This window comes from Spinacia oleracea, chromosome 5, assembly GCF_020520425.1.
Source record: "Spinacia oleracea cultivar Varoflay chromosome 5, BTI_SOV_V1, whole genome shotgun sequence".
In the NCBI taxonomy this organism is placed as follows: Eukaryota; Viridiplantae; Streptophyta; class Magnoliopsida; order Caryophyllales; family Amaranthaceae; genus Spinacia; species Spinacia oleracea.
The window spans coordinates 26,635,647-26,648,851 of NC_079491.1; the positions used below are offsets into that span (position 1 = coordinate 26,635,647).

The 13,205-nt window shown below is 38.7% G+C and overlaps 1 protein-coding gene across 1 annotated transcript; it reads right to left on the reverse strand.

The window, feature by feature from the left end:
* Window positions 1-1,937: 1,937 nt before the first annotated feature.
* Window positions 1,938-4,052, reverse strand: LOC130461374 (uncharacterized). Its single transcript, XM_056829458.1, has 3 exons — window positions 2,966-4,052; window positions 2,475-2,863; window positions 1,938-2,381 (listed from the first exon to the last, which is right to left on the reverse strand). Exons 1-3 carry the CDS (start codon window positions 4,050-4,052, stop codon window positions 1,938-1,940), a joined length of 1,920 nt encoding a protein of 639 aa, XP_056685436.1.
* Window positions 4,053-13,205: the final 9,153 nt, after the last annotated feature.

Genomic DNA, 13,205 nt, shown 5'->3' on the forward strand with positions numbered 1-13,205 from the left:
ACCCCTATGCTCATTTGCACCAAAAAAAATTATACATAATTCGAAACATTAAGAGTCAAAGATGAGTAGGAGAGCTAAAATCAACCATTATACAATATTTAATGAATTGAGGAGGTATAAGCGTATAACAAATTATCTCAATAAATTTTCAAAAACCACTTTAAAATAAGTTTCGAAAATATATATATATATATATATATATATATATATATATATATATATATATATATATATATATATACACACACACTTTCTCTGTTTTCTTTTAGTTATTTCACTTTAACTGGACATGTTGTCAAAGCCCAACTTTGATAATTAATTTCTTTACTTGAACATCAGTAACAAAAAATTATAAAAAGTTGATATATTGAAATATGCATTGAGACAAATCAAACACGATCCAATATGACTATACTTTTCATTATGCATAAATAACTAACATAGGTCATAGTTGATACCAATAAAGTATTGGCCTAGTGATTAATACTGAAGACTTGTATACGATAGTCGATAGAACTCAGGTTCGAATCACCATCTCCATTTGACTCATTCGCACCAAAAAAAAAAATTGATCATTGCTTATCAGGTAAATAGTAGCAATATTTAACATGGTACTCCGTAAAAAAAAAAAAAGAAAAAAAACAGAGGAGGTGGGTATGAGACTATGAACGAGTAAATAGATCTGCAGGTCCCTAAACTTTGCCAAAAGGAGCAGTTAGGTCCCTCAAGTTTCAAAAGGAGCATTTAGGTCCCTGCGTTTGGATGGAATCCGCTGCTTTTTGTTTTCCGTCACTAACGTCCGTTAAAATGCATTTAAATTAAAAGGAAACTAAATAAAAAGCACTAAACGACAAAAAAACAGTTACATTTACCATTTACCAATAATTAAATAAAGGAAAATTCATTTCAGTTAGCTTTTTACAAAAATATAGCCGTTAAGGCTCTCAAAAAACAGAGTATTTAACATTCCATGCACATCAAAACAACAACAAAACACTTAAAAAAAAAAAATTCTTTCTTCTCCATCTTCTGCTCTGTATTTTTTCTCTGTTGCTCCACCATAGCTGACTCTTCTCAACATAAAAAGGTATTTTTCTGCCATTTTTTTGTAAATCTTAAGTTAGCTTATTTTAACAATAATTAAACATATTTAGGAATATATTATTAAAACGTAATTTATTTGCAGAATGATGAACAGGGCTATCTCTTTGTTCAACAATGGTGATAATGAACACTTTAAGAGGTGCTACTGTGGATTCACAGTATCCATTCAAAAGGCATGGACAAAAGAAAATCCTGGAAGGAGGTTCATTGCTTGTCCAGATTATGATGTTGAAACAAACAGAAGGGGTTGCATGTTTTTTAGATGGATTGATGAACAAGAACCAACAACTTGGCAAACAATTGTCATACTAGGGTTAATGCAAGATAAACAAAGCCTTGCTGCTGAAGTTGATAGTTTTAGGACAAAACTTAGTGAAGCTAACAATTATGCAAGGAAGAGGGAGGCAGACTATGTGATGAGCAAGATGAGAAGACCTATTAGTGTGAAATGTGAAGTGTGGGTTGTAATCCTAGTGGTTCTATTTTTTTTTATCTGGTTTGTTTTAAGTTAAGTGGGTTAAGTGGGTAGGTAAAATGTAATGATCTGCACTAATGAAATGTAATGAAGACTTTAAATTCAATAAAATCTAACCTCATGGTCTTTTTTCTAATCTTCTAGCCATTGCAAGATCCTGCAATGCTTGGCTTGATATTGTGTGTCCTTGACTTGGTTGAGTCTGTGACAATGGGAAGTCATGTGCAGGGAAGGAGTAGATGGTTTGCTCACCCCCATGATCAGAATAGAAAGCTGCAGGAGGTCTTTGCCTCTGTGGTGTGGAGAAGTGTTGTGATATAGGCTGCATTAATTAAAACAAATTAGGAACAAGTTGGCTTCAGTACAGTAAAGTAACATGTAAGAAAGAATTTGAGTATATTGAATGACTTACAGTAGCTATTCTTTGATACCCATTTGGGTAGGTATAAATACCCACACCCCTATTGTGCATTGGTATAGCTGAACTGGTTCTTGGGTGTTGTTGCTGTGGTGTGGTCTGCTCTGCAGTAGCATGATTGTTGCTGTGTTGTTGTTGCTTAGGGGCATTCTTGCAACCCCTTTTGTTGTGGCCTATCACACCACATAAGCTGCATTTCATAGAACAACCTGTTCTCTTCAGCTTACCAGATGCAGTTACCTCTCCAACACCATATCTCCTCTTTGTTTTAGGTCTTCCATTGACCTTTTTCACCTTTGGAGCCACAACAATGCTATCAGAAGTAGGCCACTCTTGAGGACCATTTAAAGGCTCTAACAAAAATTCATATGCCTTCATGTAGGTCTGTTTGCAGAAATATGCATTGACATATTGTTCTGGGTGGTCTACTTTATTCCATATAGCAACAATTGCATGTTTGCATGGAATCCCACTCACCTGCCATGCATTGCAACTGCAAGTATGTTGGTTCAGATCCACCACATACTTAACCTGTGTTGCACCTTCTCTTACTCCATAGCAAAACCCACCATCCCAGTATGCATTCCAACCCCTAGCCCAAACTTTGTGTTTCTCTAACTGAATTTGGATCCTAGGACACAACATTATCTCCTTTTCCCCAATGAAATCTCTTTTCTTATGCAGTCTTTCCATCAAACCCTCTCTGATATCTTCCAACATGGTAATAATAGGCTTGTGCCTTGCACTCAAGATGTATGCATTAAACACCTCACTCATGTTGTTGTCTACACTGTCACAACAAGATAATGGAGTGTAGAATGCCCTACACCATTTCTTGTAGTTCCTTTTCAGTAGGTCTTCAGCAGCTTCATGTGAAATACCCCTCATTACTTCAATGTTTTCATTGAAGTGATTTACTGTGTTGCTTTTTGCAATAGTCCAAAATTATTTTCTGTACTCTAAACCACCTCCAAACACTCCCCTAAAGTTACAGTACACATGCCTTGCACACACCCTACTTTCAGCTTGTGAAAACACATTTGACACAGCAGCAAGTAAACCCTTTTGTTGGTCAGACATGAAAGTGTACCCTGCTCCTTCACTAGTGCCTAAATCAGTAGCTAGAAGTTCTAGAAACCAACTCCATGTGTCAGTGCTCTCAACCTCACAAACAGCCCAAGCCAAAGGGAACATTTGATTGTTTCCATCCCTCCCTACTGCTACTAACAATTGACCCCCAAATGGTCCCTTTAAGAAACATCCATCAAGTGATATGAAAGGTCTGCATCCTGCCAAGAACCCTTTCCTAAGTGCCTCAAAACACAAATACAGTCTGTCAAACACATTTGCATCCAACTTCAACTTCACTGTGTTCCCTGGATTGCTTCTTAGTATCTCAGCTGCATACCTTGGGAGTAATGCATACTGCTCTTTGTATTCACCAACAATGATTGCTTGACCCCTTCTCCTAGCCCTGGCAGCCTTGTCTTTGCTCACCCTTATACCCTTTTCTAACCAAATGGTTTCCTGAATATCTTGCACTCTCATGTAAGGGTTAACCTTAAACAGATTCTGGTAGTGTTCTGCAATCCAATGTGAAGTCATCTTCTTAATGATAGGTGTCCTATCACAAGTGTGCTCACTGACAAATGTTTTCACTGTAAATGACCTTCTTCCTCTCTCCCATGAAGCCCAAATTCTCCATTTACAACCTTTATCTTTGTGCTCACACTCTGCACAAACCCTAGTGGAATCATTTTTAGAAAATGGAATGTTTCTTCCTTTATCAATTGAATAATCTATGATTGCTTTCCTAAATGTCTTTGGATTCTCAAACTGTTGCCCAACATAAAAAGTGGCTTCCCTCTCTTCAGTTTCAGTGTCGTTTTGCTTCTGTTTCCCTCTCCCCCTCTTATGGTGTTGTGGTGCAACTAAGTAACCAACATCATCCTCATCTTCTGACTCACTAGGGCTGTCTAAGTCACTGTATCCATCAAAGTCATCCCCCAAATTCAGACCACCTTCTACTTTACTTTCTGCTAGTTTTTTCAGCATTACTAACTCCTCAAAATAAGCCTTTCCCTTCTCATATCATCAGATATCTTAGACCTAGCAGTGGCTAACTCATCATCATCTTCATCTGTACCCTCTGAATCATAATCAATTTCAGGTTGAGGCACATTTTGAGGTTGAATATGAGGTTCAGGTTGAGTTTCAGGTTGAGTTTCAGTTTGTTTGGGTGGGAGTACTGTAAAAGGTGGTTCCACATAATCAGAATTTAAGTCAACCACATCAGTATTCAACAACTCAAGGAAGCTACCTCTCCCTCCTCCCCCTCCTGCACTCCTGTTTAGGTTAAAGTTGTAGGTGGGTTTGATTTTATGTTCAATGTATATATGAATGCTTTTGTATTCAAAGAGTAAAGCTAAGAAAGGGTCACAAGTACTACTATCAAAACCTAAAAACCTAACCCCATTCTTGAATTCTTTCCTAGGGTCCCAGAAATGTACTTTCTCTATATCATTATAACCTAAACTATCCACTAATTCCTTAACATATTTGCCATCTGCATTCTCATGGATGTAATCAAAGACATCCACCCTCCCCCCACTATAAACCATATCACCTTGCACAACCCATTCACCACCATGATGCACATATATGCAAGGGTTCAAAGTCAAATCATCAACATCATCTGATCAAAGTTAAAACAATATCAATTAAAAGAACAAAACTTTAAGAAATCAAACCAAATGAAAGCTTGAATAACAACACAAGAGATAACAAAAGGAAACAGTTATCTTCATTCATTCATCATGATCATTCCATTTGAATTTACAAAAGGGTAGGCTTCAACCCTTACATTACAACCTCAATCCACTATTGAGGGAGAAGCCTACGGTTAAGTATAAACTACTGTCATAGCAGTGACAAATACCAAAAACCAACATTTGTCACCTTCCACAAAAACCAACATTGCAATGACAATAGTAATGTAATTGTCCTTGAAAATTAAAAATAAAAAAAGCTATAAACAAGCTGGATCAACAAAAGCTTGACAAAAGAGGGGCCACCACCAGCGCCACCACCACCCACCCTGCATGGCCTCCACCACCAGCTACTCCTCCTCTTCCTTGAAAAGGAGGGGGAAGCCGTCAAAGTAGACGGTCATGTCCTTGTCCAACCAGGCGTGGAAGTCACGACCATCATTGTCAATGATGTCCATGATGACCCACTCACGCAGCCATGCACGGTAGCATCCTTGAGGGTAGTGGTATGGGAGGCGGTACCGCAGCTTGGCCCACCGACGCCACTGCTTGCACACACTCTGCACAGCAGACTGCCCCTCCCAGTCCAGCCTGGGGAAGATCTGGGTGATTAGAATGTCTTGATGATGGCAAAGGGGGTGTGCCTCCCTTAAAGCATGGGCTCCTAAAGTCAAAGTAACGGCCAAAGTCAATAAAACAGTAAGTAAACCCTAATTATTATACGGAATCTAGATTAAAATACTTCTAAATTAAGAAACAATAGTTTAAAGAAACACCATTTTCAAGAAAATGCAAGCATCAATTCGAATTAATCAAACTCTGTTTTTTATTTAAGTGAATCAAAAACAGTAAGTGAAACCCTAACCCTAATTACTACAAAATCTAGTTTAAATTAATTCCAAGTTAGGCAACAATTGTATAATTTAACATATTAAACACCATTTTCAAGAACATGCAAGCATCAATTCGAATTAAATATTGGAAAGTAAAAACGGACGAAACCCTAATTCCAACTTCAATTGATAAATTATGCGAAATCAGCACACGATTGTTTAAATTAACATATAAAACACCACAATCAAGATAATGCATGCACCAATTTTGGGAAAAAGTTACTTAACAAAAAAGCCCTAATTTATCATGGCTCAACTGCAAACATTTATTGAAAAAACCGACAAATTGAATGAAAATACCTTCGTCCCATCTGGATATTCTTGTTCTTGTTCTCTTCCTGGCGAGAGCTTCCCACTTGGAATCAGCAGACCTTTTGTTTGATACGCAAGTACCCATTTTTTTGCAGAAAACTCAGAGTAATAACTTCTAATTCTCTTAAGTGTTTGAGTGAGTAAATGGCAAAAAGACAACTGAGAGTGAAAATGGGGGGGACCATATAAATAGGAAGTGAAAAGGGGGGAAATAGGGTTGGGAACAGTAAAAAATTACCGCCAAAACATTATTAGGAAGGAACCAGAAAAAACGAGGGAAGTTGGAAGGGTTTCCACGTGTACACATTGAAAAAGTAAGTTGAAAAGGCTAAGTGATTGGAAAACGCTTATTTTCATCAAAATTATCTGTTTTCAATCATTAATCTACGTGTATATTAATTCTCCTTTTATTTTAATAATTTTTAATATTATTAAATGCATTTTAACGGACGTTAGTGACGGAAAACAAAAAGCAGCGTTTTCCATCCATTTTGAGGGACCTAAATGCTCCTTTTGAAACTTGAAGGACCTAACTGCTCCTTTTTGCAAAGTTTAGGGACCTTCAGTACAGTTTACTCGACTATGAACCGTATGAAACTATGAACAATCACACGAAAGTATATCGCATTCACAAAATAGAAGCCCAAAGTGACACCATTGATGACTTCAGAAGGCCCATTAACGTATAGGTGTTAGCACCGACACGTATTGATGACCCAAATCCGAGTCCCCCAACCACACCAAAGTGCGACACGGACACCACTAAACATGCTCATACACTCATATTAGTCATACATAGAAAAAGTCTCCTTTAAAACGAAGCCAAAAACACGGTTACAACAACACACACTATTGTATAACCCCACTTTCAACGAACTTTCACAAAAAGTCCAACTTTTACTTTTTGTTCACAAAAGACCATGCATACTATTCTCTTTCATCCCACACCTCAACCACCCCCATTTAGATTTCCTTATATATATTCTCTTAAACTTCCTTTATTCAAATTCATATCTCATTCTTCATATATAAAATTCCATTATTATTCTTTCTTACTCTAAAACAAACTTTACATACAATAAAATGGCATCAAAAGGGTTGTTTATGTTATCATTACTTGTAGTATTATTGGTTATTACTAGTTCTACTTGCCATGCAAGGCTCTTAAAAGGGTTTGTCCTTAACAATGGAGATGATCATCATAATGTGTTGGTTGCCACCGCCTCCGTCCCCGGCCTCAACCTTGCTTTTCCGGTCAGACTTTTTGGGCCGTCCTCCGTGCATCGACCGAGTGGCGGCATTGCTGAAGAGAAGTTCAGGTCATTGGTACTTGCTTCCCTTCCAAAGGGCACAAAACGCTCCTCTGCTCCTAGCAAGCAGCACAATGATTTCAATGCTTAGTCAGGATTATATTAGTAAAAACTTACCAAGATTCTTTTATTCTTTTAATTCATAGTTAGGTTTTTCATTTATTCTTTCATTACACTTTGTAATTGTATATTATTGGTAGAGTAGAATTGAGGAAAAACTTTAAGCACTTTGATGTAATAGGTTGATTCCAATACCTACTTTTTATTCGAATATTGGATGATATGACGATAAAGCAAACAATATGTCCTATCTTTCTGACTCACTACTAGAATTCCATCATTTGCCGCTTCGGAATAGTTATTTTCACCTTATTTTTATTGCAAATAATATTTTACGAGTATTTCTTAATCAAGATTCTAGTATAAATCTATATACTCATGCTAGTCTACTTCATATAGGAGTATTAGCTAGCTAGTCAAACAAATTACAATACGTATTAGAAAGTGTACGTGGTTTAAAGTACTAACTAATTGACTAATTAATCAGATGAAGATTAGAAAACCATAGTTCATATGTTATGATGTGTTAAACAGGGGCCTTAAGGAAAGTACGGATTAACTAAATTAGACATGACTTGAACAACTTGTTTTGGATGTGATTCATTGACCGAGGCAACAACTCATTCCAAGCTTAACTAATATTAAAAAATTATGAAATAATTTGGATCTTTTACTAAATTAGCTACTTTGATAATTTTATTTAGTAAAATAACTATTTTAAAATTTTGTTTCTCAAACTAGCTAAAATATATTTATCAAAATGACTATTTTTGACTTTGAGTCAACAATCATTAAACCGGTTTGGTTTTTTATTTATTTATAATGAACCGATTTGGTTTGATTTTTTTTTACCCCACTACAAGCGACAAGCAAGTAATGATTTTTATTTTTGAGTTCATTTTTTTTTAATGAACCATATATTTTGATACTACAGAACGTAAAACACAAACTACAGAACATTTAAAGAAAAAAGGACGTGCGAGTATATTATGGAGTACTTAAAAAATAAATACATTACAAACATTAGAATGTACTTTGACAGTGACAGACGGAGCTGGCTTTCTTCTAACATATAGTAGATTAATTCGCAAGAACAAGCGTAAAGTCCAGTGATTTTTGTAATGGCAGTAAAAATATAAGTGAGTCAATTTTCAGAATTTAAATCAGTCCCAAATAGAAGAGAAATAATATTAAAAAAAATCGCCGACTCCAAACACGGTTAGCAATTGTCAGGATGCTTTATATAATTTGTAGCAAGAAATAGATTCGATAACTAATCAAAATCGAGAAATACAGTTGAATAATATTGAGCCTCAGATATGCATGAAAATGGGGCTCTGTAAAAAAAATTAAAAAAAATTACATACTTGTCAATTTTCCTCTTGGAATGTTCAGTGAAAACAGTAGGGTTTAGGAATGCCGATAGTCAACTAATAGGACTCCTTAGTAGCAATGACCGTAAGAACCCAAAAAAATATACTTCGTATAAAAATTGCAAACCCAAAGCAAAAATAACTTCAAACCAATCATCATTAAAAAATATCCGAAACCAAACCGGTTCACAATTAAAAAACAAACCCAAACCAAAACCTTTTCATTGGTTTTTTATTAAAAGTCAAAGTTATGGCTTGTTTGGGAATTAAAATTAAAAAATAACTATTTTGATAAGTACAATTATCAAATTAGCTAATTTGGTAAAAGATACACATAATTTAGAAAATTAATTATCTACTCATTTTATTGACCGAAATCACTTACAGATTACGTATTCGTTACTCCCAATGTCAAAGGAGTGCATGAGATGGAAATTTCAATTAAACTGTTTGTCAAGATTTAGCAAGAATCAATTTCGAGTTCAACCAAAAAATTCCACCCTAATTTTGAGGTCATAGTAGGAGTTGATTACATAATTTTGACTTCTTAATATCCCATTTTATTTCAATAATTTTTTATATAAAATGATTTGGGGGGTAACAAGTAACAACCAAAGTCCACAGAGTGTCCCTTGTTTTACACGTTACGAGCTGACCGGCCAAATTAAATTAAAAAAGTCGAAATTAAACAAACAATAAGGGCAATAAGGCTGTCAAACTTGACCAGCATTTTCTATCGACAAATTGACATATAAGATAATATACAAATATTGACTTTTGTGATCCATGGTGGGCCGTTCTGGTATGGCCATTATCCAGGTTGGCGATTGCTAATTTCTAGTTGGGCTTTGTTTATAAAAGACTAAGGACTAAGGACCCACTTTAATTAATTTGTTATCGTAAGTGTTTTGGTCTTTTCATAATAATCTCACTTTTTGTAAGTTGATCATCCTATGAGTCTATGACCTATGTAACGAGTCATGACATTGATTGTAATTTTGGTTTGAAAAACTTATGTGATGTCTAAACTTAAAGACATTATACTTAGTTTCTAAAAAAAATACACGGTGTCACATGGCTGGTTAGGAAATAAACATAAGTTAGTTAATCCGACCAAGACTCAAGTTGAAGTTTGGAGTCGGAACTCGAAACACGTCAAAACATCAAACAAGGAAAGTTTGGTGTTTTTGCGAAGAAAATGCTAAGTGTGAAAATAGGGGAAGCCTCTTCAACCAGGCTGTCGTTTTCCTCTAATCGATTGTGTTTTGTCCTACAAAAACGGCAAACGTAAACTGGCTCGGAGGGTTCCCGAGAAAACCCTCTCCGACGCTCAAGTCAGTTCTTGTAGAGAGAGAAAGTAGTGAGAGAGTCAGTGTAGGAATAATTGCCTACCTGAGTAATGATTAGGTGAAGCATATTTATAGTAATGCAGGATGGCATTATTAGTAAATATAGGCAAGTGTAGGGGTATGGAATCTTGGGCCTGTAGGGGGCTGAGATATGGGCCCCTAACTTCTGGTATGAGCCCATCAAGAGGTTTGTGTTTGAGGGTATTTTCAGTAATTTCCCCTGAAAGGGTATCTTGGTAATTTGTGTAGAAAGTGGGTCCCACAGGGGGGCCCGAACATTAGCCCCACGCCAAATTTGCGAGTTCTGGTCAAAGACTCGGGAGTTTGGCGGAATGAACTCAGCCCTCCGGCTTTTGTTACGTATACATGGGTTGCTTGCCCGGCTGGCTAGCAATGTTTGTGAGCTTGGCGAAGGTCATGCCTAGTTGAGACATTCCACATTAGGCGGTTGCTTCAAATTTGTGCTGAGAGAGGTATAGGTGGGCCCAACACCCATGTGGGCGTGGCTGTTGTGTTGCCTTCGGCCGCAGGTAGAGCGTTGGGGATTGGCGAGATGCGGGCGAGCTTAGGCAGGGCGTGGCTGCTCTTCGTTTTTTCAAGGAGCGGGCGTGGCTGCTTTCGTGGGAGCGTGCAAGGTGGGGAACCCAGAAGTCACCATGGCTGCTCTAGTGGCACCACGCGTGGCTTGGCTGTTGCTTTCGGTGGTGTGCGCGATCGTGAGTGAGCTTGTCATGGCGGTTGTTTTTGCTCGGTGCGCTAGCCACTTCCCGACTTGGCCCAAGCCTTAAGGAACTTAGGTTTTTCTAAATAAGGGGCCTCAACATGTGCTGTGCATCTGGACAAGAGGTGCCGACTTGTGGATGAGCGGGTATGGTCGAGCGTGTGTGGCGTCGTTGTGCACGAGAGCGTGCCAAGCCCCATGTCTTGCCTGGCGTGGCTGCTCTTTACTCCGGGCGTTTTTTTTTTTATTATTATTATTTCTTTTTTCGTAGGGAAGGCTGAACATGGCGTGGCTGCTCCTTCCTCCGGGCGTGGCTGCTGCTGTTTTGTTTTTTTGTTTTTTGCGTAGGAAAGGCTGAACATGGCGTGGCTGCTCCTTCCTCCGGGCGTGGCTGCTGCTGTTTTTTTATTTTTTTTATTTTTAGGGAAGGCTGAACATGGCGTGGCTGCTCCTTCCTCCGGGCGTGGCTGCTGCTGTTTTTTTTTTTTTTTTTTTTTTTGCCGTATGTACGTGGGTAGGATGATGGCTGATGCTTTCTCTTGGCGTGGCTGTTGTTTTGTCGCCCGATGTCGGGTGCGGTGCGTGAGAGAGAGTCGCACATAATGGTGCCATGGCTTCTACTTTCCGCACATGATGGTGTCAAGGCTTCTACTTATGGTGCCATGGCTTCTCTTTGTCGCACATGATGGTGTCGTGGCTTTTACTTAAGGTGTCATGGCTTCTACTTGCCGCACATGATGGTGCCAAGGCTTCTACTTATGGTGCCATGGCTTCTCCTTGCCGCACATGATGGTGTCGTGGCTTTTACTCGCCGCACATGATGGTGCCATGGCTTCTACTTATGGTGCCATGGCTTCTACTTGCCGCACATGATGGTGCCAAGGCTTATACTTATGGTGCCATGGCTTCTCTTTTCCGCACATGATGGTGTCGTGGCTTTTACTCGCCGCACATGATTGTGCCATGGCTTCTGCTTCTACTTGTCATACACATGACGGTGCCATGGCTTCTACTTTCCGCACATGACTTAGATAAATTTTGATAAGTATGGGAATGAGTTGTTGTTCTCCAAAGGAGCTAATGAGCCCCATGCTTGGACGAACGACGATGCGCCATTCTTGAAAATGACTTAGATTATTTTGCTAAGTATGGGAATGGGCTTCTGTTCTCCAAAGGGGCTAATGAGCCCCATGTTTGGGCGAACGATGATGCACCATTCTTGAAAATGACTTAGATTATTTTGCTAAGCATGGAATGGGCTGCTGTTCTCCAAAGGGACTAATGAGCCCCATGCTTGGGCGAACGATGATGCGCCATTCTTGAAAATGACTTAGATTATTTTGCTAAGTATGGGAATGGGCTGTTGTTCTCCAAAGGAGCTAATGAGCCCCATGCTTGGGCGAACGATGATGCGCCATTCTTGAAAATGACTTAGATTATTTTGCTAAGTATGGGAATGGGCTGCTGTTCTCCAAAGGGACTAATGAGCCCCATGCTTGGGCGAACGATGATGCGCCATTCTTGAAAATGACTTAGATTATTTTGCTAAGTATGGGAATGGGCTGTTGTTTTCCAAAGGAGCTAATGAGCCCCATGCTTGGGCGAACGATGACGCGCCATTCTTGAAAATGACTTAGATTATTTTGCTAAGTATGGGAATGGGCTGTTGTTCTTCAAAAGGACTAATGAGCCCCATGATTAGGCGAACGATGAAGCACCAGAAATGACTTAGATTATTTCACTAAGTATGACTTCATGTGCTTGAACTTGGCTTGTCTTTTCCTTTTGACGTGTGTTGCGCTTGCATGGCCAATGTTTGGCTTCTACTTACAACATTCTAGAAACAAAATTTGCTAAGTAATATTACTGGTCGAGCTCTTTACTATTGCCTTGAAGATATAAAGCTTTGTTTACAATGATGAGATGTTATTTAGCCTATGGCGGGCTTACATGTATCTTACCCCCACTTTCATCATTGAAAACTATGGATGTGAGCTATAAAGCTAAGTACTTTTGAGAAAGGGAGAAATTCTTAGGAGATTGAGCATAAAACCTTCTAAGGTTGTCGGTGTTCCATGGGCGAGGGAGGGGCTTGCCTTCAGGAGTTTCGAGTCCCTTCTGGCTTGGCTTTCTTGGCCAGTGGATGGGGGGTACTTGTCCCTCTCTTGAGGCTGTTAACATAGCATCGCCTGCCCACTTGTTGATCCCCAAAGACTTTTCCCACGGAGCCATCTTCCAACTCAAACTGCATGAGAAGTTGGTACACCGAGATTGCGGCTTTTATTTTGCTTAGTAGAGGTCGGCCTAAGATGATGTTGTATGGCAGGGAGATGTCCACGACAAGAAAGTCTACCAACAACCGTCTTCCCTTGTTTTTAGGACCCAACCTGACAGGTAGCTTGATGGTGCCTTGAGGATGGAC